The following is a 25,771-nucleotide window of genomic DNA, read 5'->3' as shown; positions in this document are numbered from 1 at the left end:
TAAAGAAATGTGTCTCTGATATAACTAACTGTTACAGTTTTTTTTTTTTTGTATTTTTTTGGCACGAGAATTTGTACTTCCTGAGGTGAAAAGGATACAGGTGTCCTGTAAGGTAATCTCCGAGAAGGTAAGGCACAATATTATTAGTTTTACTTTTGTGTAATTTTTTGCTCGCATTGCATACATTCTAACAAACGTAAGCCATGGAATTCTTAGCCAAAATCTAAACTCCGATCCTCAACCCTTCTTTGAGGGCCAAGGCCTGCCTGCTTGCATGTAAAAAATATTTGCATACCTCAAATATTCCCTTTAAGGTGACCCACGAGCTGTTAGATGAGTGAATAAGTCACACTATTCTCTTTTTCCTGCACCAGGAGAGGAAATGTGTGAGCGACAGAGAAACTGACTGACTACCGTCTATCACATCTATCCCCCTTGCTTAGACACCTGGGTCCTTAACTGACTGTACCCCCTCAAGAATTGTCAAATTCTTTTGTAATATATAAATAGCTTTTGATGTTTTATATAATGTAAAGTGTTTCAGACCATGGGAACAACAATAACAGATATTTGATCCAAAAATATGTCCTGTGTAAGTGTAAAACCTCAAGGTACTTTAGTTTTTTATTGGTACAAACTCGTTGTAGTCAAAAAGAAAAAAAATATACGTGCAAGTGACAATGAGAACCAAACTTCGCACTCCGAACCTAACCTTGTAAAATTATAAACATAAATAAATCTAATACTCCATCACTTCTATGTTGTTGTTTTTTTAAGTTTCCCTGCCTTCATGTTTGATTTACTTTATATTACATTTTAATATAAAATAATATTCACTAGATTTATTGGCTTTTGTCATTAATATTTTGTTTTATGTTGATTTGGAATGTAGTGTTTGGTGTTACATGCATGAAACCTTTGGACCGTGCTGTTTCAGGCTAAGGCAACAGGAGTACCTTACTTCACCTAAACACATCTCTGCTAGCAAAAAGGAACAGAAACCTTCATAAAGTATGCAAATTTTTCATTTCTTAATGGTGGTACAGGGGGCGGTATGAATTTACAATACCGGAAGTATCTCCAATTGCTTTCAAATTCGTCATACTCTCTAATTTTGGCCTCGTAATCATGAATCTGCAGTTAAAAATTGGCGGTCACGTCTAGAAATTGCAAAATAACCTTTTCAATTACAGCTATGATTCTCCATACACTAACATGGAAACCATGTTTTCTGATAAGAAAAAGTCTTCCTTTCTGCACAACGGTCTTGCTACCAATGTTGCTCAAGTGCTGTGCAATAAGTGAGACCTGTTGCATGGAGCGTTGAATTGCATGAGAAAATGGCATCTTGCATAAAGGTGGAAAACATGTTTTTCACGGTAAGGTTAGGTTAGGCAAGCATAGTTGAAATTAAGGGTCATCATAAACATAGTTTTGAAATGCTATTCATTGCAAAAAAAATAGTTGTTTTCTTCATAAATCAAGGGTGTTTACTCCGTTCACGGACCCACTTTTTTCGACTTATTTTGCAATTTCTAGACGTGACCGCCAAATTTTAACTGCAGATTCATGATTACGAGGCCAAAATTAGTGAGTATGCCGAATTTGAAAGCAATTGAAGATACTTCCGGTATTGTAAATTCGCTCCCAGGGGGTCAAGGGACCCAGGGCCCTGACTGGTGTTACACAATAATATAATTTGTTTTATATCAGTATGGTCAACAGGTACTGCCTGTTCTGTGGATACATGGAACTTTGAGATGACCATTCTTTATGGTAAAACTGAAAAATAATTAGTGTGATTTAATGAGTGTTGGTAATATATTATTACTCTTTTTTTAAGGATATATGTCATAAAGAGTGAGATAAGTATGTGTGTGAAGTGCAAAAAATGTTATGCTTAATTACTTCCAGTATGTGTGTGAAGTGCAAAAAATGTTATGCTTAATTACTTCCAGGTTGGTTTGAAACTGCTCATCCATGATGACATCGATAACAAATATTATGGATACATGCCAGCGTTATTATGTGAGCAGAAAATATGAATATTGCAAGGCTCAACTGAAGTTGCTGATGAAAGGCAAAAGCTCTGTAAAACAAGATGGAACAGTAGAAGGTCCTTTTAAGTGGACTTTGGAAAACAATATGCTCATCTGTGATGCTTTGGTATGTATTTCAATCCATAAAAAAGTTCATTGATCTGTAGTTTAATATTTCTTTCAATTACATGAATTTATTTGTCAGTGAGAATTAATTTTAAATTTTTTTTCGCCTTTCATTTTTTATTTTTTTTTCCGTTAAATGTTTGCCATTTTCTGGGCTTGTGACCAAGGCACACCCTAAAAAATTCAGACTTTCTTTTTTCCAATTCATTTTAACATGTGGAAACAACAATTAAGTGAGATATATGGCCCCGAATTGTGGCCATGGCACAACCAATTCCTTGCATCTCGGAACACTGTTACCACATCTTTTTTAAACAATTTTCATTATACACGAAAAACACTCCAGATATCGTAGAATAACATGTAAATGCTATCACCAGTGCTCGAAAATTCTTCAGAGCTAGGCGTCAGGTGCCAGGAAACCACCTACTGGCAATTGTGCATGCTATAAGAAGCTGAGCATCACCGTATTCAAAACATCGCTAAATCATGTGAGAAAGCATGAAATTGGGGGTTGGGGGACAAGAGTAAGGAATTGTTACTGATTCTATGGAATGTTCACAACGTTGATAAAAAAAATCATTTGTTAACTTACGCTGTACTGCAATTTGAACTTAGAATCGTACATGCAAACTTGAAAAACAGCGATATTACAGCAAAAGCTCATTCGCCAGACTGAAATTTTTAGTCGCCATGGCAGCCAGGATTTTTCAAGCTTTGGCTATCACCAGTGCTCGAAAAAATTTTCTTCAAAGCTAGGTGCCAGCTCTGAAAATCAGGCGCCAGGAAACTACCTACTAGCAATTGTGCATACTACACAGTGTTTCAAAAGTCGCACAACCCAAACTTTGATAATGTATATCATGAAAACCGAAAGAGGTATTTACACCAGGTTTTCTGCACTAAACTAATCATGTACGCTATCACTGGGTTAATAAATGTATGTTAATATGTATCCAAATAAAAGCAATTACATTATTTTAAAAAATATTGTTAATTTGCTGAAAACATCTGAGAATTGATTTTCAACAATATATACCAACGTAGAAATTTTCAGCGAAAAATGCAAGTTCGACCAGGACTCGAACATTAGTCTCTGATATACCGTGTCATTGCTCTAACCACTGAGCTACTGAGCCGGCTTGGCCTCGCCTGATTTTTCGCTGTCACTGTTTTACCTGCGTGGAATCTTCTCTGCCAGTACTACCACAACGGGATCTGTTGCCTTTGAAACACTGTAGACTTTGACGTTGCCTGGTTCCTCCCAACGTAGAGATGTTAATTATTGAAGATCAGGCACACACAGGAAATGTACTATGTAGAAATTTTCAGCGAAAAATGCATTAACATCTCTACGCTGGGAGGAACCAGACTATGTCAAGTCTACTGTGTTTCAAAGGCAACAGATCCCGTTGCCGTAGCACTGGCAGAGAAGATTCCACGCAGGTAAAACAGCGACAGCGAAAAATCAGGCGAAGCCAGGCTGGCTCGGTAGCTTAGTGGTTAGAGCAATGGCATAGTATATCAGAGACCCGTGTTCGAACCTGCATTTTTTGCTGAAAATTTCTACGTAGTACATCTCCTGTGTGTGCCTAATCTTCAATAATAATACCAACTCTTAACAATTTGTGCGATCATTTGTTGGTGTTTGACTAGTCGTAAAACAGTTACTTTGTGAGGTACAGCAGAAGCAGGTAATTTTTCTTGGAAAACCTCTTGCACATGAGTGTAAGAATGAGTAGTAAAATACTCTTCAGCAATGCACACGCGCTGCTCCAGAGAGTATGCCATGCTGAATCAATTAAAAGAACAGGTATAGTAATGTCGAAAGGGAGCGAAGAGAATTCAGTGTAACCAGAGGCAGACTAGGATTCTCTCAAGAGTCCAATTTCGGCACAAAAATCTTCGTTTATGATTTTTCACGTAAATGTATATCCAATACTTACACACATATGGCATGCATCTGTTGACAATATTTCGACCTGCTAGCATTGCCATATATGTCCCAAAAATGGCTTTTTTTCACTCAACCCATAAAATTGCCAATAAAAAATCCATCAAATGTTGCACATGAGCAATATTGGTCGCAAATGACAGATTGACATGGCATCAGTCATCAGACATCTAATTATGACCCTTACGTATTTTTCTCATTCAAAAGTGCATTTCTGGAAAAAATTTAAGGCTGCCTTCAGTAAGTTATTAATTTATCTAAATTTTCTGTATGGGGAAAACTGATAATTTTAAACATTGAAAAATATCTCAATGGATGAGTCTTTATAATGCAGAAAACCTGGTGTAAATATCTCTTACGGTTTTAATGATATACATTTTCAAAGCTTGGGTTGTGCAACTTTTGAAACACACTGTATAAGAAGTTGAGCATCATGTTATTCAAAACATCGCTACATCATTCGAGAAAACAGGAAATGGGGTGTTGGGGGACAAAGAGTAAAAAATTATTACTGACACACTGGAATGTTCACAACGTTGATTTTAAAAAAGAAAATAATTTGCTAACTTACACTGTACTGCAATTTGAACTTAGAATCATCAAAATTTCATACATATTACAGCATAAGATCAGTCACCAGCCTGAAATTTTTAGTTGCCATGGTGACCTTGTGACCGGGATTTTTCGAGCCCTGGCCATCATTATTATTAATATTTGGTCTAGGAATTAATTTGTGCGGTTGTTACGCACACATTGAAGCTGTAGTTCAAACACAAAATACATAAATACCTTAAGAAAAATATTGTCCATCGCGAGCCACCACTTTCGCCCATCTGTCAGGCAAGTTATGGATTCCGTGGCGAAAGAAGTCCTCATCCTTTGAAGCGATCCAGCCAGAGACCCATTTTTCGATATCTTCTGAAGAAGTGAACCGCTGTCCAATCAAATCGTTATTCATGCAATCGAACAAGTAGTAGTCCGAAGGAGCAACGTCTGGTGAATACGGCGGGTGGGGTAAAACTTCCCATCCGACATTTTCTAAATAGCTTTTGACCGGTTTTGCGACATGTGGGCGAGCGTTATCATGTTGAAAAATAAGTTTATCATGTCTGTTCTCCCATTCTTGTCGTTTCCTGGCCAGAGCTTGCTTCAAACGCATTAATTGTCGTCGATATCGTTCTCCATTAATAGTTTCACCCGGTTGCAGCAGCTCATAGTACACCACACCTTTCATATCCCACCATATGCACAGCATAACCTTTGCACAGTGAATATCTCGTTTCGGTTGTGATGGACCTGGTTCACCTGGCTTCACCCAGGCCTTTTTTCATTTCGGGTTTTCGTATTGGATCCACTTCTCATCGCCAATAACAATGCGATGCAAAAACCCCTTTCTTTTCTGTCTTTGAAGCAGCAATTCACAAATGGTTTTTCGTCTTTCAACGTCTCCGTCTTTCAATTCATGTGGAACCCAATGTGACATCTTTTGAATCATTCCCATGGCTTTGAGGTGTTTGGAAACTGTTGTTTGATCAACGCCTAATGCTTCTTTAAGTTCTTCCTGCGTTTGTCACGAATCCTGATCGAGCAATGCTCTCAATTCTTCGTCTTCAAATTTTTTTTGCTGTCCAGGTCGATCTTGGTCTTCCAGGCCGAAATCACCACTTCTAAGCCGTGCAAACTACTTCTGACATGTTCGCTCAGCTTGCGCATGGCCACCATACACTTCCACCAAAATACGATGACTTTCGGTAGCACTTTTCTGCATGTTAAAGTAATGAAGCAGACTACCCCGCAAAAACACTTTATCTGGCACGAACTGCGCCATGTTCAGTTGACTACAAAATTCTGTTGTTGACGTGTCAATCAACTGCCCTATACTAGGAACAATGTGCGTTGACAGGAGTTTTCAACGCATGTGTGGATACGTGGAACTGTGGGACGATACGCTTGTTACGCCATCTCTTGTCCAGGTGCACAAATTAATTCCTAGACCAAATAGCCGTCCTAATCTATTAATAAATTGTAAATCACCTCTACGATAAGTGCGTGGGTCTTGCTTGTCACACCCATAGGCCCAAGTTCCTTTTGTTTTATTGTGATTTCATCATGCTACAAATGCAATTTCTACATGGTTTGATTGCAATTTACGTCTGTTAACTCATGCTGCGGAGTTTTAGCGAATACTTAAGATTTTGTTCAATATTTGTTTTCATGGTTAGGTTATGTAGGTCATATACGGTTCTCTTAGCATTAAAATGAAGTCCCTAAATACATTCTACTAAGGTTCCGATGAACTTCTACATCCATTCCCTCAAGTCTATGATACTCACTGTTGCTTTTTCAAATCCAAACAGTGCTCATTACTTTAAGGAAAGTTCAAATTTCGTGTGACAATGATTTCCAAAATTCTACGATAATTAGTCTTTCTGCTAGGAGAATTTGAAAAAATCATAAAACAATCGGAACCATTACCCACCCATATTAAAGATACTTCGTTTTCTGACACAATTGTGGTGTGCCTTCGTTGCTAGGTTAGGCTTCCTAGGATCAGTGCTCTTAGCAAAAATAATAACTTTTTGGTCAATTCTTGAAATATTGCATTGTTCTTATGCTAATAGAACTAAACATAACAAGCCTAACCTAACAATGGAAGCATGTGGCAATGACATCAGAACATGAAGTATCTTCAATGTGGGTGTGATAACTGAGACCCTAAGCATGTGATGATTAGGTAACACTGATTCTCACTCATCGCAAACAAGACATACATTTGTGTTTTGACATATCCTTCATTGTTAGGTATAGTTCTCTTAGCATAAGTACAATGCAATTTTTCTGAACTTGTATTACTTTTACTAAGAGAACTGAACCTAATATGCCTAACCTAACAATGAAGGCATTCCGCAGAGATGTCAGAATACAAAGAATACTATCTTGTGTGTGATGAGTGAGACCCAACATGCTACACATGTGTGTCTGATGTTGTAAATCATACCACATAAAATCACTAATTACTTGCTTAAAATGCATCTGCACGTGATAAAAAGCAACATGCATTCATATGAATCACAATCTTCTCACCATACTAAAAATTTTAAAATTTCTCACGGGTGTACAGAGGGTCACCATCACCCCATAAGGTAGATTAATTGGTATTAATTCTTTTAACAGTTTGTTTCTGCAAATAGTCTGTGACCTAGTGCACAATTGTCATTTTATTATTTTTCTGAGAATCCAAACCAGGTCTCCTGACATCCTATTGACCTGACCCCCCCCCCCCCCCCCAAGTCATTGTTACGTTTGGTCTTTAGTAATCCACACTTTTTCCCATGATGATGGTACACTCGTCAGAAGTAACTTAAGATTGCAGTCACTTCTGCATCTTTCTCAAAAGTGTTTTGTAATTAGGGTACCAACTACTCAAAACTGAAAGTGTAAGTTTCTAGGCATAAGTTTAATTTTGAGTGCTTTGATGTACAGCCATGAACACTTTTGTGTTGTAACAACATCAGATGTTTCAATGGGATCATCCAACCAAGGCTTTTATTCCCGATGGTACTCCGTACCAGCATATTTTTATAGGTGCTAATTTCTGAACATCATACCACAATATTTTGAGAATTCTTCTGATGAACACAAGAACAAACTAACCTGAAGACTACAGTTATTTTGAACTCGTACCTGAAAAAAAAAACCCCGCTGATTACAACCCATAAGTGTCTGTGACGGCACATGGTGATAAAATGCACAAATCTATTTGCCATGCTGTAAGAGAAACACCCACAGATAAAATTTTGAGCATACATTTTCAATTTGCAGGCACTTCCACAGAATGATAGCTGTGTAAGAACGAAAATTGAAGAAATTCAAACTTCCTTCTTGAACCTCCTGAGACGAATTCAAACTTTGCCTGGTGATAGGTCCAGCCTTGATGTTGAACTGTGTGTTACGAACAATACCATTTGGCTTCATTGGATAGGTGAGAATGTCAGACAACACAGCTTCTGTTATTTGGAGAAGTGCATGGAGGTAGCAGTTAGATGTTTTAACCAAGGTTTGTAGTGTTTCAATATGTTTTTCAAGTATACAAACTTCATTGATGTAAGTTACAGAAGAATTGAATAGTGTATGACAGTGGTTTCCAAAGTGTGCACAGTGGTGCTCTGGGTGCCGTGGCACCGTCAATATTTTCATTGAAGTGACACTTACTTGTTTTTAGAATTGGGCCATTGCATGAATCCAAATATGTGCTTATTTAGTACTTTTAACATGTAAAATGTTTCTGAATTATGTTTATTTTTTACCTTAATGTAAACAACTCGTAGCGTTGTAATTGTTAGATAGCCCTACATTCTGACTTGGGCACCATGGAAAAATCTTTAAACACTAAGGGCACCGTGAAACAAAAAAGTTTGGGAACCCCTGCTGTATTTGTCAGATTAATTTTTCTGTCATCTCGGGCTCGTACATTGCATGAAATACATTTTCAGCCTTTGTCATCTTCTGTTAATGAAATCGTAAATCTCAGTTGTTTGAAAACATGTAGAGGTGCAGTTTAAAATATATTTTCTTTTGAACACACTAATCCTTAATGGTGCAAATCTCTTGTTACACTTCAGTTTTGATACAAATAAAACAAGCATAGAAGTTTTATTGCAGTTTCAGCTTTACTGGAGCTTACGGTTAGTGTTTTCTACATGGGCTAAATTGTTATAATTACTTAAAGAAAGCTTTTTGAGTAATTGTTAAAGTAACAAATGTAAATTAGAACAAAAGGCGTAATATTTCACTATTTGTCAAATTTATTATGCTTATTTTTTCATCTTACGTTCTTTATTTGTAATAATTTGAGTTTTCTGAAGAAGTATCTCAACCCCAAATCATCTTCATTAAGTTAGGCTCACACATGAGATATATTACTTAGAATTTTCAGGCTCGGCGAGGACTCGCAGGGTCTGGCATACTGTGCATTGCTTTACCACTGAGCTACCGAGGCTTTGCCTGATTTTTCACTGACTATGTTTTACCTGTGTTTAATCGTCTCTGCTAGTGCTACCGCAATAGGATCTGTTGACTTTGAAACACTGTAGATGTCGACATTGCCTTGTTCCTCCCAGCGTATAGATGTTAATGCATTAAATTAGGTGCACACATGAGATGTACTATGTAGTATCTTGTCCATATCATCTGGTTCGTTCATTCTTTGTCTCACACTTCTTGCAGTTTTACATTATACTTCAGTTACACCAGATAATTGTAAAATTGTTACTCCTTTCACTCTTTTATGGGCAATCAAAAATGTTTAACTTACATAGGAAGCACAGTTGAGAAATCATTTATTATGAAAGGTTTGCAAATAAAGTTGAAATGTTGCAACATAAAACGTTTATGATTGTTTTATTTGTGTTTAAGTACTATGATTGTTTTATTTGTGTTTAAGTACAAAGTGTTAGAGCCAGTAACAAGAAGTGGTTTGGATCCCACTTTAAACTGTAGGCCCCGTCTCGATTAGCCTTTCTGTTCATAAAGCGGACTTAAAACAATAATTTAATTTCAAGAATAGTGTGTGTGAAAATACAGCTCCATTGAAACATGCTAGAATTGTAAGGTTTCACAAGTTTATTGTTTGTGGAAGTTAAAATGGGTGTGCACAATGGAGCATGTGAAGTGGAAATCATCTATGATGATAGAAGGTAGTTTGATATTTACATAGTCATTTTTAAAGTAATTTTTATAGTGCATAATGGCAGGAACTTAATTTCTTCTTAATTTATTGCAGTTTTGAAGCTGGTAGATAATAAATTTCCATCCAGTGAACTTCAGTCATGGAAAGAAAAAATATTTTTACTCATGGAACAAACTGCATCAAAGTTAATGATGCTAACTGACCTACAAAGGATTCTACTCATACAGACTATGTGCATTGTCAGTGCAATCATTATTGAAAATTGCGAGGAGCATGCAGAAAGTGTGAGAACTTTAATGAGCAGTTTACTAAAAGTGCACAAAATTTGTGAAACTCTGCATTTAACTAGAAAATCTGAAGCTACTAATTCCTTAAGATTCTTTACTTTTGATTTGCTGTGTGCAAATGGAGGGTCCATGGCTGCATGTGACAAGTCTTCTGCAGCCACAGTGTTTGAAACTCTTTATATTGTGTATAGTGTGGCCACTCTCAAGTTGAAGTATGAAGATGGTCAGCAGTCCTTAGAACAAAGTGAAGAAGGTTCGGAAAAGTTTCAATTTTTGAGGAACTATCTGAAAGGTAAGAAGTTATTATTCTTGTTTGTACTTTGGAGTTTAGTGTTTAAAAGTATGGTTGATGTATAAGATCCATGTTTAGCAATAAGTTTGACTCTCTTCACCCTCTGCAAACATTTTATAAAATTTAATAACAAAAATTTGTCATAAATTACAATTACACAATTCTACTGAGAAAATTTCTGCTGGAGACTTTTTCAGAAATATACTGAAATTCCTGCAACTTAAATTCCATCCTGAAAACAACTTTGTGTTGTGTATTGCCTTTATTTTATTATTATTATTTGGATTTACCAGGAAAAGCATGATTGTATTGATTTCAAGATATGTTTTAATGGCTCCATATCAAATTACGTTCAGATTGTTCAATTCTGAATTGATCATGTTACACAAACACTTTTTACATGGTTCGAATTCCAATTATATCTGTTGGCACATACTTCAGTTCAGTTGCATGGCATGACTTTTTCAAAAGTGTTACCGGCCATCAGTGCAACAATTATGCATGCTCGACTTCATAATCTCCAGCCTGCCCAGCCCCCCCCCCCCCCCCCTCCCCCAAAGAGAGATCTTCGGTCCGACAGGCCTGACTGGTAACTGGGCCCCTGAACAGGAATTTTGGTTTTGGTTTTGAGTTGGTGTTTTAAGTCCACTTTATGCACAGTAAGGCTAATCGGGACTGGACCTACAGTTTAAAGTGGGATCCGAACCACTTGTGCCTCCACCGGGTATCGAACTGAACAGGAATATGAATAATCCCATAGCGCACTGTCCCACCCACAGTCTTTCCCTGCCCTTCCCTTTCATTGGCACCCTCTCCCTTGTTATCTCTTCATTCATATTGATGCAGGTGCGACTTACTCACGTTGTATAAATTATCAGTACAATATAAAAAGAAGAAATCTTTTATAAAATATCTAAAAGTACTTACGTTGGTGAGTAATGATTTTCGTAAAACTACATTTCGGGATGTAACTACTCCCTTCATGAGGTAGATGAGCTATGCCAATTTAATTATACCATTGGCTGCATCCAACAAGACATGGATCAAGAGGTACGGTAAAAATGGATGAAAGGTTAAAATGTGATTTAAGGCAGCTGAACATGTGTAGGTGCCTTATTCCTACCATTACGTTAGAATCCTGATGCAAAAATCCATAAAAGCAGTCTAAAACAAATTTTCTAAAACACGTTAAAATCACTTTTCCAGAAGTTCACAGAGTCACTTCTGGAAAAGTGTTTTTAACGTGTTTTAGAAAATTTGTCCATTTTTACCATACCTCTTGGTCCATCTCTTCAGGGTAGTGGAAACTGTCTCTCTCTTCGCTTCTGTCAGCTGCAGAAAAAATGTCCTCTGCAGTATCTACTCTACAGCAATGCTATTGGTTAACGTATTTAACAATGTTGTTATTTTATTGAAACAACTTTTTAATTCTTCACATTTTGCTGTTACCCACCGGTTACATGCCTCTGCTTCAGTTCTAGTGATTACTTACTGCATGTTTTCTGGAGAACTATTTTTCCCTTCCACATACCCCTACATGGTTCTTTATTTTCTGAGCAGCCATTTGTTTGGTCTCTTCTTGCATACAGAATGCTGCTCCATGGTGACATCTTGGAGTCACGTAACAGCGAAGGGGTGTTTCTTCGCTAAATGCTTTCATTGTTACATTAGGCAGGTCAGGTTTAAGGCTCTTACCATTAATAAAATATCCCCAAATCCTTTCATTGTTAGGTGGGTCAGGTTTAGGACTCTTAGCATTAAAAGAACACCCCTAAATTCTTTAACACCTGGTCATGTAATATCTGGTCTCGAACACAAATCTTCCTTACAGCCCAGCATGAAAATGCACAAAACTGATGTCTGAGTCGACTGGAAGTTAAGAACACCTGCTCATGCAAGCTGCATTTCAAATCATAATTTCTCTGGTAACTAATACTTTTAGGCCTTTAGCCAGTCAAGTTGTTGGTACCACTTGGGGGGTTTTCTAATATGATTTTTTGTCAAGGTTAGGATGCCTAGAGATGGAAAATATGTGATAGCATGTCATAACTCTTCTGTGTGTTATCACTCCATTCCCCAGATACCTTGATGTAAATGGAAAGTTTTGATAATTTAAATATTTTTACTTTTACCATTAGAAATGACAATTACAGTAATTCTGATCAAAATTAATAATAATGATTATAATAATTAAGATTATAATAATTTCACCAATTAAAATATGTGAATATTTTAATAATTTAATTGACAAGTTGGATGAGATTTAACACCATTACTGGATTCAATTGGCTATTTGCCCATCATTAATGCCGATTTATCTGAATTGACAACTGACGTGTGTAGCTATGAGAATAGCAGTAGCAGTCCAAGGACAGTGTAGGAGTTCATTGAGGAACGTGGGCAGTCGTACAATACCTCTGAAGTGCGATTTACCTGAATCAATGGCGTGAAGAGCCATAGGAAGGATGGAAGTTGCACAGACAGTGAGAGGCCTATCTGTAGCCCTTGGGTTCCTCTTGTCAACAACCGATTGGAACAGACGACAGAATGCAACGAAACTACAACATGCCATCATTCTCACAGCAATAGGGCGCAGGTGTCATCTCAAACTGTCTGCAATTGCCTTCTTAAAGATTTCCTCTATGCATGTAGGCTCATGGTGTGTGCCATCACTGTACAGCTTTCAGTCCGTAGATACTTGGCTGAGGGTTGAGTAGTGTTCTCCGATGAGTCGAAGTTCAGCCTCCAGCCTTACAATTGGCGTGCCTGATCTAGAAGGAATGTGGAAAATGCTATAACCCTGCTTTTGTGCAAGAAACATTCTAAAATGGAGGTGAGCTAGAATCAAAATTGTGGGACATATGGACCTCTACGTCAAAAAAATGGCACTTTGATGGCCCTTAGATATGGGAAGGAGAACCTCAGACCTCTTGCCATGCCATGTGCAGATGCAGTAGGTGATCGTTTACTTTTCATTGGCAATAATGCTCATCCTTGCAGAGTTCTGTTAGTGCACAATGTGCCAGAGGATGAGGGAATTGATAGTATTGAGTGGCTAGCGTGCATTGTAGGTAGGATGACACCTCCATCAATTCTTCCAGTGTTGAAGATTGCCCTAAGTGAAGGGTGGCGAGGAATCCCCAAAGCTCTCATCAATGACCTCATAGAGTCCATGCAACACAGATGTGCAGGGGTGTTGGCCATTCGAGATCACCCACCATACTAGGGGAGAGTTACCATGTCCTTTTGTGAGCTGTTCTATTGCTGCACACATTACTCTGTAGTGACTCACATCATGTGAGCATTGGTTGAACCAACTGTAGGGTCTTTCTGTTACCGTTCTAATCCATACTTTACTGTATCTGTTCTCTGAATGTTCTTTCAGTTGCATAAACATCAGCTTTACATGGTTTTCGTCTAGTTCTTTCTGTTCCTCTCTTGATACAAGAAGAAGGCAGTCAAGAATGGCAGGTCAATTACCAGACAAGGCACTATTTGTTCGAGGCCTCCCCGAAAGCACAGTGGTAGCATCATTGCCTTGTTATCAAGGGGTCCCGGTTCAATACTCAGTGGAGGCACATAGTGGTTTGGATCCCACTTTAAGCTGTAGGGCCAGTCCCGATTAGCCTTACATAAAGTGGACTTAAAACTCCAACTCAAATCAAATCAAACCAAACCAACTAATTGGTCAAATTATTGTGACAGCACAGAATCGGAATCTTCAAATAGACTTTCTCTTAGAACCATGATCATGAGCTTCAGACACATACTGCAGAAGAATGTTATTCTCCCTGAGGAAATATCTGGAAATTCAGCCACGACGATTGATGGTATAGCTCTCATTCAGAGAGCAAAAGAAGAGGATTCAAGCTTTGGTGAGTTCTCTCTGCCTTGTCCATTGCTATGCGGAAAGAAATTAGGAGTTCAAGAATCGATGTCTGTTTGATACGCACAATGAGACGTCTATAAATAATTCCGAAAGGACAATCACATGGGAAGAAGTCAAGCATCAGATAATGAATAAAACAACTGTAATTGCATTCCTTGTTAAAGAATGTAGGAAAGCAGAGCATTTTGTAAACTTTTTGGATAAAACACTTCACAAACCGTGGAGATAAAGGATACAAAATCACATCTGAAGGGAGCCCCAAAGTACTGTCTCAACAGTAAAGATGAAGAAGAGATGGCAATTTTTTGGTGAATACTGCCGCTGCTAATGAGGGTTATGAAGCCGTAATGAGAGGCTCTGGTGACAGGTGTGTGTACTATGTGTTGGAGATTCCATGAAAGAATCATGGTTAAATTGTTCCTGAAATATAGTACCAAAATACCCATCATGGTCCTTGACATTAAGAAAATAGCTTCAATTCTTATTTAAAATGTTTGTCGAGATATGATAAGTTTCCATACGCATTTACAGGAAAAGGAAAAAGTAAGTGCATTGAAAATCCTTCCTGCCAACAGACATACACAGGAAATATTTTCGCAGCATCGGAGATGAGTGGGATCTCAATGAAAAAGTAATGGGCAAATTGTAGTTCTCGCGCTTCCTGTATGCTCCAAAATATTCCACTCATTATGTGAATGACATGCTATGTTGTCTATTTTGTGCAAAGAACGTGAAATTATCAAGCTGCTATGAGCAAGAGATGTCTTCTGAATGATCCACGTACTAGAAACTACAAACTGCCAACGTGTGTCTTCTGTCTAAATAAAATTAGGTGCACTGACAAGTGCAGTCTTCCCACATGTGAAAATCAATGAGTAATGACACTTATTCAGAAGATGTGATGATGAATATAAATAATAAAATTTTGTTTGTTAAATCATAACATACGTGCGTATTAAAGATTTGGCCACTATTATTATTGAAAATTGTAAGTAAACTTATGCATTTAATATATGTCAGTATATAATACTGATTGATTGATTGATAGATAGATAGATAGATTTATTGATTGATTTATTTAGATTTATTTATTTATTTATTTATTTAGATTTATTTATTTATTTATTTATTTATTTATTTATTGTCCATAAGGGAGTAGTAAGGGGACCGAACTGTCAACAGATGGAGGTGATGGGAGCGGGTGGCACCGTCAGATAGTTATCGGACGTCGTAGAAAGGCATTTTGTTGGACAAACTGAAGGAACATGGAAACAAATAGGCTCCATTGATACGATTTTTGTCGAATATCACCACCCGACAAAGTATCTCACTACAACATGCGACAGAATTTGCATGCATGGCACTCGAATGGAATTGATTTTTGTTGGATGTCTTCGGAAGAAGAGCTTTAGACTGCTAATATTAGTCTTCTGGCTCACTTCACCTTATTTAATGAAGCAGTGCTTATGAAGGTTTTCTTTCATCATCCTGACATATTACTGGTTTCGGACAAGTTAACATATGTTTACAATTACATTGCACTATTCTTAGATATCGTATCATTCTACTGAATGATGGGATCGAAACCTACCACTCCCACAATAAATCAATGGGTGATTTAGCTTATTCATCATTCATCCTCATAAATGATGAGAGCACTTGCCATTGAAATGACAAGTCTAAATGCTTGGCTGCGAAAGGCAAATCTGAAATAAAATCTAAGCAACTAGAAAAGACAATGGTCACTCATTCGGTTTTATGAACCTTCAAACCTGAATCATGCATGTTGGTTGGATGATAATGACTAATTTAAAATGTAGTGTACTCAGCTGTATGGGGTTGTGCACATTTGATTGACCTTCCGTGAATTGTCTGTACCATCGTATGACTATACTATCACCAGGGTGGCTACTCACTGAGAATTCCTTGTATTCCGGGTATTATGCGTGAATTATTGGTTCCGGGAATTATATGTGAATTCTGCGGGAATTTTGCTTCTTAGATGTGAAAAATTGAAACTTTTATTAATTCACATCTCATTTAATTTATTCATATTCATAAATGTTCAGAGACATGTTTTTCACATTTTACATTTTGTGTTTGTCAAGGAATTAAAAGAAAGATACATTTCAAAATATTATAAAACAGAATTCTTATCTAAACTCGTGGTAGGACAAATGTATAACATTTGTAGGCTAGGATAATTGCTAGATGCGAGAAAAGATTCCAGAGGAAAGTACAGTGCAGTAATGGAGTTAGTATACAGGGAGGTCACAAAGTGGACGTACCCCTTTGTTTCCAATACTACAGTGGTGGTGGTTGTTATAGCGATGTGATCATGTACCTGATAGTTCACTTGTCCAGGACATCGGTACGGAGACCATCATGATCCTAGCACAGCTGAATTCTGCACCATGTCCTGGCAGATGTTTTGCAGAGATAATCCGGCATCACATCCTATCAGCGTCAGAGAGTTCATTAACGTGACAAGGACGGTACAGCTTGCACTTTAAAATCAAGTTTCATGTGTTTCATCATGGTCGAACAATTGCAAATCCACAACAATTAAACATACTTTCCGACGAAAACCTAGGGATAGATTCCTATTTTAGCTTCTCGTGCAGTGTTTCCTTATTTTAACTTATTTTTATGAACAATGTATCATTTCTAAAACTGGGACGTATCTGAGATAGACCATTATTTTGCATCATTTATATTTCTTTAGGATAGAAGCAACAAGTCAAGTATTACTTTCCAGAACTGTAAATATTATTTTGTCTCGTTTGCTACAATCTGTGACAGGTCAGGAAAGTAATATGCGAGACCTGCTTGATGTGCTTTATCAAACATTTGGTACTGTTCTTATCCAAGCACCCTCCTACAAAAATATTGTTTTATGCAACACATTCTTCAACTGTAAAGAAATTTTCAGAAAATAAATTCTATCAGGCCTCGAACTAGAAAATTTTGAAATAATGTGCAAGTGATCTATCTGGCTGGGTCCTACTATGATGATTCTGAATTGTGTTTATTGAACGACAAACCGCTTTAGAAATATTGTGTGTTTGCCCATATTGTTTTTTGTAACACAAGGAATGTTGTAAAGGTAAAGTTTTCCCCTGTACAGTAACCGGCAATATAAATGGCACATATAGATTCTGAAATACTCGCTTTCCTGCAAGACGACGTGGGTGTTGCCTAACTCTACGGCAATAAACTGATTTTAATAGATAATTTTCAATGGCAACTTCTACCTGCCCCGTAGATTTAGGCAACACACACAACAGGATCTAAGTGTCCCACTTTTATTGCCGGTGACTGTACATTGGACCATGCCATTCAAAAGGTGTGGAGGATAGAGCTTCATACAGTCTCGATCTCAGCCGTACTGGAGATGATGTGATCAGCACTATGCCCCATCCACCTTAAGCCCCAGGTACACATTGATGAGAGGTTGGGTGAGCCACATAACTTCTTCTTCAGGGACATTTTCTGAATAATACAATATTTTCACCTGAAATCACTGACCTTGGGATTGGAACTCTGGTTGCTTAACTAACCACAAAGTTTATCTTTCAGTTGAATTAAATTAGATCTTTTTGGCCCATTGGAACCACAAGAACCCTTTGTAATGTTAATACAGTAAAAACTGCTTATCCCGGAACCTCTATAAGAAGGAAACCTGTAAATACGGAAAAAAATTCCCCAGAACGGACCGATTTTATACCTGAAAATGACCTGCTTAAGGCGGAAACCTCCTTAACGCAGAAACGGGACACCATTTAAAGACAAACGAGATTTTTTATTCTCAGTAAGATGGAAATTTCTTCCTTTATTTTTTTCGCTCTCAAGAAAACAATGCAATACTGTAAGTGGAACACTCCTCTGTTGCCACTCGCTTATCGGTAACATTGTCGATATGAAAGAATGCGCTACAATACTCATAGCTGTTACAATTCAGTTTCTTTCTTTCATCTCTTACCCTCTTTCTCCACCTTTGTTTGTCTATTTCTCCTCTCTCCTTTCGTCATCTTTCTATTTTCTTGTTATCTCTCTTTGTTTCTTTCTTTTTCTTCACTTTTATCTGATCTTTCTTCACCTCTCTTATTCCATCTTTCAATCTTTCTCTTTCCCTCTATGCACATCGCGCTACAACGCCAGGGGTCATGGGTTCGAAAAGATACATAAGTACATACTGTACGTTCTTACAATACTGTAAAAAGTGTACCAACATGTTGTAATCTCTGCTATGTTTATTGCGACTGTATATCATTTTTATTCATGTACGTACATGCATTGGTACTCTACATTATAAGTAATGCGAAATGTAAATCTGTCTTTCCATTATTTCCTGCAGCACTCTATACTGTATTTAAAGTCAACCCTGTATAAGAAGGAAAACTGTTAAGACGGAAGATTTTGCTCGGAACCATCATGTTCCGGTATAGACAGGTTTTACTGTATATATATGTGTGTGTGTTGAGGTGGGGGGGGGGGGGTTAATGAGTAAGGTTGAAATAGAGGAAACTCTTGCATGTACCCTCGAATTTTTTGAAAGTTCGCCTTGAAAACCGGGAATTATACTTGAATTTTTTCACGGTCTTCACTCACGACGTTCGGTCTGCACACCTCACACAATTGCTGGTGGCTCTGTACCAAAGTCTGAGCATGCAAAAATCTGATTACTACACATAGGCTACATCACAGTCGGTGGGAGACTGTATGAGAGCTGCAATCTTTAATCTAGAACTGCCCTAAAATGGCTGCATTGCAACTGCACCAGATTGCACCACATGCCACTTCTTCCTGCCTGCATGTGTGTGTATTGCTCTCCTACCACTAATGCTGTGTATAAGCACCATTGGAGCTTTTTTTTTTTTCAGGATGGCCTTCATATATGAACTTTCAGAAGCTGTTATTAACAGTGTCTTCCTGTTTTAATGTGTGGTTAGCTAAATCAGGTACCTATACAATTCAATTCTATAAATTCCTTGTGTTAAATTTCTAATACCTACATACCCTTTTCATCAGCAATAATGGTATAACTGCATGCTTTCCGTTTCACAGTACTCTACTTGGATATACTGTACTGAAGCAGAAATCCCATTGATAATGTTAGGAAATATGACACTTTCAATTGTTTAACTTATATGCAAGAGTTAAGTTGTTTGCTTTACAGAGAGGAGAGAAGTAGCTGTATGCATCGAAAAATGAGTCCGCACTCATGGTTCTTGCAGGCAGAGAGTTCCAAACCTCAGTGGAAATATCAACATATAATACCGAGAATCTATAAGGACACTGATAAATTACAAATTGTATTTCTTAATCAATCACTCTTCACTCTTATCTCATTTAGTCGTAACTTTAAAAATAATCAAATATTTTATTTTAAACTTACTGTGTATGATAAAATTCCGTAATCCTTCCCTAGCTTGTGAATTGTAATAATTTTCCAAATTCACTATTTTGCTGTTTGAATTCAAATTATAGAGAAATTAAGTCAATTTCATAGAAGATAATATTGGTACTTAACAAATCCATACCTCGATCTGTATGAGTTTATTATTTCCATTTGCAAAAACGTCGACTTAGTTTAGTTTGTAATTGTCAGGAAAAAATTAATTTTGTCCTGGAAAACCTGGAGAAGTCGGGGAATTTCGTTTTTGCTTGTTTGTAGCCATAGAAATGAACATAGCAAATTTATTTTTGTCATGCTGAAAATAATCTTGTGTATCAGTTCCAAAAAATTATCAGAGTACATCGGCATCGGTAAATTTTCAGCTTTGTCACATCACTATGAATTATACTTTAAAGCTTGAAAATTGTTCTTATTTCAACCAAAGTTTAGCTGGATGTTCCTTCAATTAAAAATGCTTCAGAATTCTTACCAGTATAATTTCCTTTACAGCATATATCTTATACCACCAGAACCATGAAGAAGATGCCTTATCCTTTCTCCTGAAGATACAAAATGTTTCCCAAGAATCACACACAGTAGGAAGATATCACCTGTTGCTTGGATTGGTCTACTCAAAACAATGTTGCCATAACATGGCCTTGGAAGAATTCCAAGCTGCCGAAAAGTACTTTCCCATTTTGTCAGTGTACTATGCAGCTCAGGTTTACCAGATGCTGAATATGACAGAAGCCCAACTCAAAGCGTTGGAATTTGTCATTCAAAAGGTATGTTGTAGCGGTGGAATTGTAATGATGCCCATAAAGTATGTAATCTGGTTATTACCTTAGAAGAAAATTCCTGGGCATTTACTTTATACAACTAGGATATATGAATGATTCCTTCATACCAGCAATGGGACAGGTTACTCAATGTGGAGTCTCCCCGATGGCACTGGTAGCGTCGTTCCCTTGCAATCAAGGTGTCCCAGGTTCGATACCCAGTGGAGGCACAAGTGGTTCTGATCCCACTTTAAACTGTAGGTCCAGGCCCGATTAGCCTTATTGTGCATAAAGTGGACTTAAAACACCAAATCAACTCAACTATTCAATGTGGGTTTACCAGCAACATTGCCAGTAATCTAATGATCTGATATTACTATAAACGACCTGTCTTTCTAAATTCTGCCTTTTAAAGAAAGGAATTTAATATGTAATTCATATACGAGGGTCATCCAGAAAATAAAGACCGTTTGGTTATACAAAATGAAAAACACAATATTTATTGGAAAAAATAATTCTGTTACATACCTGAAGCTTACTTCACTTCTCTACATAATCACCTCCTACATTTAAACATTTGTTGTATCTGGGCACGAGCTTCAGAATTCCCATGTTATACTCTTCTGCCGCCAGTTCATTAAGCCAGGTGGTCACTGCATTCTCCAACTCTTCATCACTTCCAAAATGTTTACCGCCCAGAAACTCTTTCAGCTTAGGAAAAAGGTGACAATCGCTAGGAGCAAGGTCCAGACTATAGGGTGGATGATCAAAAATTTCCCATCCGAATTGGTCCAGCAATTCTTGAGTTACACCAGCAGTGTGAGGGTGCGCATTGTCGTGCAGAAGCACAATTCCTCCAGAAAGCATTCATCGCCTACTGTTTTGGATGGCTCGCTGTAGTTTTCTTAGTTTCACAATAATGATTTGCATTGATCATAGTGCCTTTTGGCATGAAATCCACCAAAGGAACACCTTTACAATCCCAAAAGACGGTTGCCATGACCTTAATGAACTGGCGGCAGAAGAGTATAGGATGGGAATTCTGAAGCTTGTGCCCAGATACGACAAATGTTTAAATGTAGGAGGTGATTATATAGATAAGTGAAGGAAGCTTCAGGTATGTAACAGAATTGTTTTTTTTCCACTAAATATTGTGTTTTTCATTTTGTATAACCAAATGGTCTTTATTTTCTGGATGACCCTCGTACCTTGGTTCAGACTTCCATGGCAGAGTGGTTAGCACAGCATGCTATGATGCCGGGGGTCCCAGGCTTGAATTCTGGGTTGGGCATTTTGTGTGTGTGTCCCTTCATCAATTTCATTCTCATCTTTGCAATTAGCAATAAGTGGCATAAAAGAGATGTAAAATAAATCAGTCATATACTTGGTTTTGTCAAGCAAATGTACATTTCCTTAATAAAGCAAAACTAACTATAGTCACCTGGCTACATGCATTAGTAAGGTGTGAATAAACCATGCACATTCTTTATGGAATATATCCTGGAGTGCTTGATCTAAAGTCTGAATTTCTTGGGTCTGTTCTCTGCATAAAGTTGCTCTGGGGTTCACCCACACTCAAGTAAATGGATACCTGGGGATAAAGGTGACTAGAGCATGGTGCTGATCACATCACTCCCAAATTGGCAGATATCAAAAATGTGTGGTGCCCTATCCATGAAGTATGCCTTCATTACATTCAGCTGTGTGTGTTACATTTAAGCATAATCTAATTTAGTGACATTATTGCATTTAACTTTAATTTTTTCGTTATAGGCTCTCGGAGGGAGCACAAATGAAACTGAGATTCATCTTTGCACTTTCCAGAGAAAATTATTAGACATAGTACATTGCCAATCGGACAGTGTCTTATCAAGAGCTCTTTTCACATCTGCAATGAAGTACTTTGAGCTCCAGGTAAGAAAAATTCCTTTTATGCTTGGTATATTAGTAATTTTGTAGCTCTACTGATAATGTCTATTAGCTGGTGCCAATAGTACCAATTAATTTGTTTTACTTTTTATAGTAATATCAGAGGTAAAAATTGTTGTTTATAATTTTAAATAATTGATGATTTTAAAGATGCTAGTGATTAAAGTGTTCATCAGTAATTTGTTATATAATTCACCAAATTCTACATGATATCCCAGCATGCGATGACACTCTGCATCATTGAAAAGGTAGTAGGTAGTGTCAAAATCTTTCCTGAATATTTAGCATTTATTATCCGTAAATATTATGTTGCTACTTTGTTACATTCATTGTTAGTCCAATCTCATTAAAACCCTTTGAAACTATAGGTGCTTCTAGTGACATATCATTGAACTCTATTGTCTTAATTAGGTTTTGGAATTCATTTCCAGTTTGTCAGTTTTGTTTTAAACTTAAGTTACTTAGACATAAATTGGATAAAAGTTTTTTTGTCACACAAGCTTTCTGTCGCCTCTATGTTAGAAATGTAATGAAGCTTGGCGATAGCCAGAGGCCAGAAGTGTGAATCTATCCAGAAGTATAGACAAAACAAACGATTGCAAAGGCTCCCTCCCCTCCTCTGTTAGGAAAGGCCTCACCATAACCATAATCGTTCTGAGCAGTGGCTGTGAAAGACCGTATCATATAACAGCTCATCGATCTCCCTAACACACAATCGTTTCCTTCCGGACATATTTTCACAAATAGCTGAGTCAACAGGGAAGAAATAGATTCACAGTGGCTACACAAAATGCAAGTGCGAACTATAAAAAAGCAAAGGTTCGGGTTTTCTCCCCAAAGTAGCTGGAGAAGAGGGGGCAAACTCCACATTTTATATGTTTTTTTCATCGAAATTCGGGGGATGCAGCCCCTGCCCGTAAACATCTCCCCCCCCCCCCTGCGGTTGGGGCATCCAAAATTTACATGGTTGCATGCTCTGATGTTCTACCTGCAAAACAAGTTATCCAAAGTAGATTGGTCCCATAGTGTCAGAGTTATAACAATTTTATGAATAATATGCAAATTGACTAAAGTTCGCTGTTTTCAGTAAAAAAAAACAAAAACAGTTTTATGTTTTGCCTTATTATTCAAATTGTATTGCACCCACAAACATTAATGAAGTTTCATTCTGTTGCGGAAGGTCCATTCTTTAAAGAAAAAAGCAAAAGTTCCAGTTTTCTCCCCAAAGTAGCTGGAGAAGAGGGGGCAAGCTCCAATATTTGTTTTTTCATTGAAATTCGGGGGATGCAGCCCCCGCCCGTAACCCCCCTGCGGTTGGGATCATCCAAATTTTACATGGTTACATGCACTGATGATCTACCTGCAAAACAAAAGTTATCCGAAGTAGATTGGTCCCATAGTGCCAGAGTTATTACGATTTTTCTCCATTATGTATACGAATTCAAATTTCGCGCTCGAAGCCTCGGCGACACTGGGCTTACTTTCGTCAGACCGCGCGGCGTACTAAGGGTTAATCTACTAATTTCATAGCATACCATTAAAATACGAGGGTTGTCCAGGAAGTAAGTTTCAATAGATTATTTAGAAAAGAAAAACAAGAATATATTTACACACCATGTATATATTGCCATACATGTACACTTTTTGGCACAGTTAAAACCATTGTTGAGACATGTTGTAGCAAGAACCAGTTTTTGTTTTCCCTTCATTTTAGAATGATGCCATCTGCAATGCAAAGTACATACTAGCAGTTTCTTTGGCCTTGTCTTAGAAACACCAGTGAGCAAGAAAAGATTTCAGATGCAGGAACATGTGAAAATCAGTTGGTGCTAAATCTGAGAAGTAGGGAGGGTGTGGGGAGCGATCAAATTGTTTCCAGCCAAATGTGATGAGATCTTGCATTGCAACGACAGTGTGTGGGTGAACACTGTCATGAATCATCCCATTTTGCATGTGTCACTTATTCTGTATTACATGACATGCTTAAGAATTGTGGAGCCTATGCACCACATGATCTGCCATTCTGAAGATCATGCACATTTCTGCATCCTTCATTGAAGAGTCACACCTATCTGCATAGCATTGAATCACTCCAAACATGTCCTTCGTTCACTTCACAAAGTTTACGATAAATTTCAACCGGTTTCATGTTCCTCACATGTAGTAGAGACTGCATTTAACAAGCAGGAAACTTTCTTGATATCCTTAAACATTCTAAACACATGTCATGATGCATACACACTGTAAGCAGGGTTGTTAAAGGTCCAGGAATTTTAAATAAATTCAATTCCAGTCCAGGAGAGAAAATCAGCAAGCATAAATGGGTTCTGGACCATAAAGAAGGTTTTTAGCTGTAAGGTATTTGAATTCGGTCCAGGAACCTTTTTACCAGATCAATTTAAATATGGTCAAGAAACCTTTTTTTTTTGGCTCAATGTAAATACGGTCCAGGAACCTTTTTTCAGGATGAATTTAAATATGGTCCAGCAACATTTTTTTCCAGCTCAATTTAAATACGGCCCAGGAACCTTTTTTCAGGATGAATTTAAATATGGTCCAGGAACCTTTTTTCCACCTCAATTTAAATATGGTCCAGGAACCTTTTTTCCACCTCAATTTAAATATGGTCCAGGAACCTTTTTTCCACCTCAATTTAAATATGGTCCAGGAACCTTTTTTCCACCTCAATTTAAATATGGTCCAGGAACCTTTTTTCCACCTCAATTTAAATATGGCCCAGGAACTTTTTTCCACCTCAATTTAAATGTGGCCCAGGAACCTTTTTTCCACCTCAATTTAAATACGGTCCAGGAACCTTTTTTTCCGGCTCAATTTAAATACAATCCATGAACCTATTTTTCAATGAAACAAAGTGCAACTGGATCTAATTTAAATTAGTTCCCGTCCTGTTACAGAACCAAATAGAACCCATTAGAATGTAAATCCATAAATCCATAATTTGTACATAAATTCAATTCCCATCCAGAAGAGAAAATCAGCGTGTGTAAATAAGTTCTAGTTCAATTCGATCCAGGAACCTTTTTTCAGGATGAATTTAAATATGGTCCAGTAACCTTTTTTCCAGATGAATTTAAACACTGTCCAGGAACCTTTTTTCCGGCTCAATTTAAATACGGTCCAAGAAATGTTTTCCTGGATGAATTTAAATATGGTCCAGGAACCTTCTTTCCCGGATGAATTTAAATACGGTCCAGGAACCTTTTTTCAATGAAACAATATACAACTTGGACCGAATCTAAATTGTGATAGAAAAAAAGGTTCCGGTCCTGCAGCGGAACCCAATAGAACCTATTAGAATTTATGGGTTCCTGACTGTAAGTGCTTGCAAATGGCATCCATGCCTTCCCAGATAATCAACAAACTCAACA

General features: G+C 37.5%; 1 protein-coding gene across 3 annotated transcripts in view; it reads left to right on the top strand.

Annotated features, from left to right (window-relative positions):
- Positions 1-25,771, top strand: part of LOC145988767 (uncharacterized) — a 58,615-nt gene that overhangs the window by 7,605 nt on the left and 25,239 nt on the right. For 2 of the 3 annotated variants that reach the window (XM_083123942.1, XM_083123944.1), the window contains exons 2-6: positions 1,959-2,166; positions 7,942-8,176; positions 9,902-10,387; positions 20,185-20,459; positions 22,227-22,367. In XM_083123942.1, the coding sequence (XP_082980068.1) occupies positions 1,981-2,166; positions 7,942-8,176; positions 9,902-10,387; positions 20,185-20,459; positions 22,227-22,367 (1,323 nt within the window). In that variant the 5' untranslated portion in view covers positions 1,959-1,980. The remainder of the gene's footprint in view (positions 1-1,958; positions 2,167-7,941; positions 8,177-9,901; positions 10,388-20,184; positions 20,460-22,226; positions 22,368-25,771) is intronic. The other variant, XM_083123943.1, reaches the window with a different exon arrangement.

This window comes from Lepisma saccharinum, chromosome 6, assembly GCF_977018435.1.
Source record: "Lepisma saccharinum chromosome 6, izLepSacc3.1, whole genome shotgun sequence".
NCBI classification, from domain to species: domain Eukaryota; kingdom Metazoa; phylum Arthropoda; class Insecta; order Zygentoma; family Lepismatidae; genus Lepisma; species Lepisma saccharinum.
The sequence above is the reverse complement of the archived record's forward strand: the minus strand, read 5'-3'. Positions and strand labels throughout refer to the sequence as shown.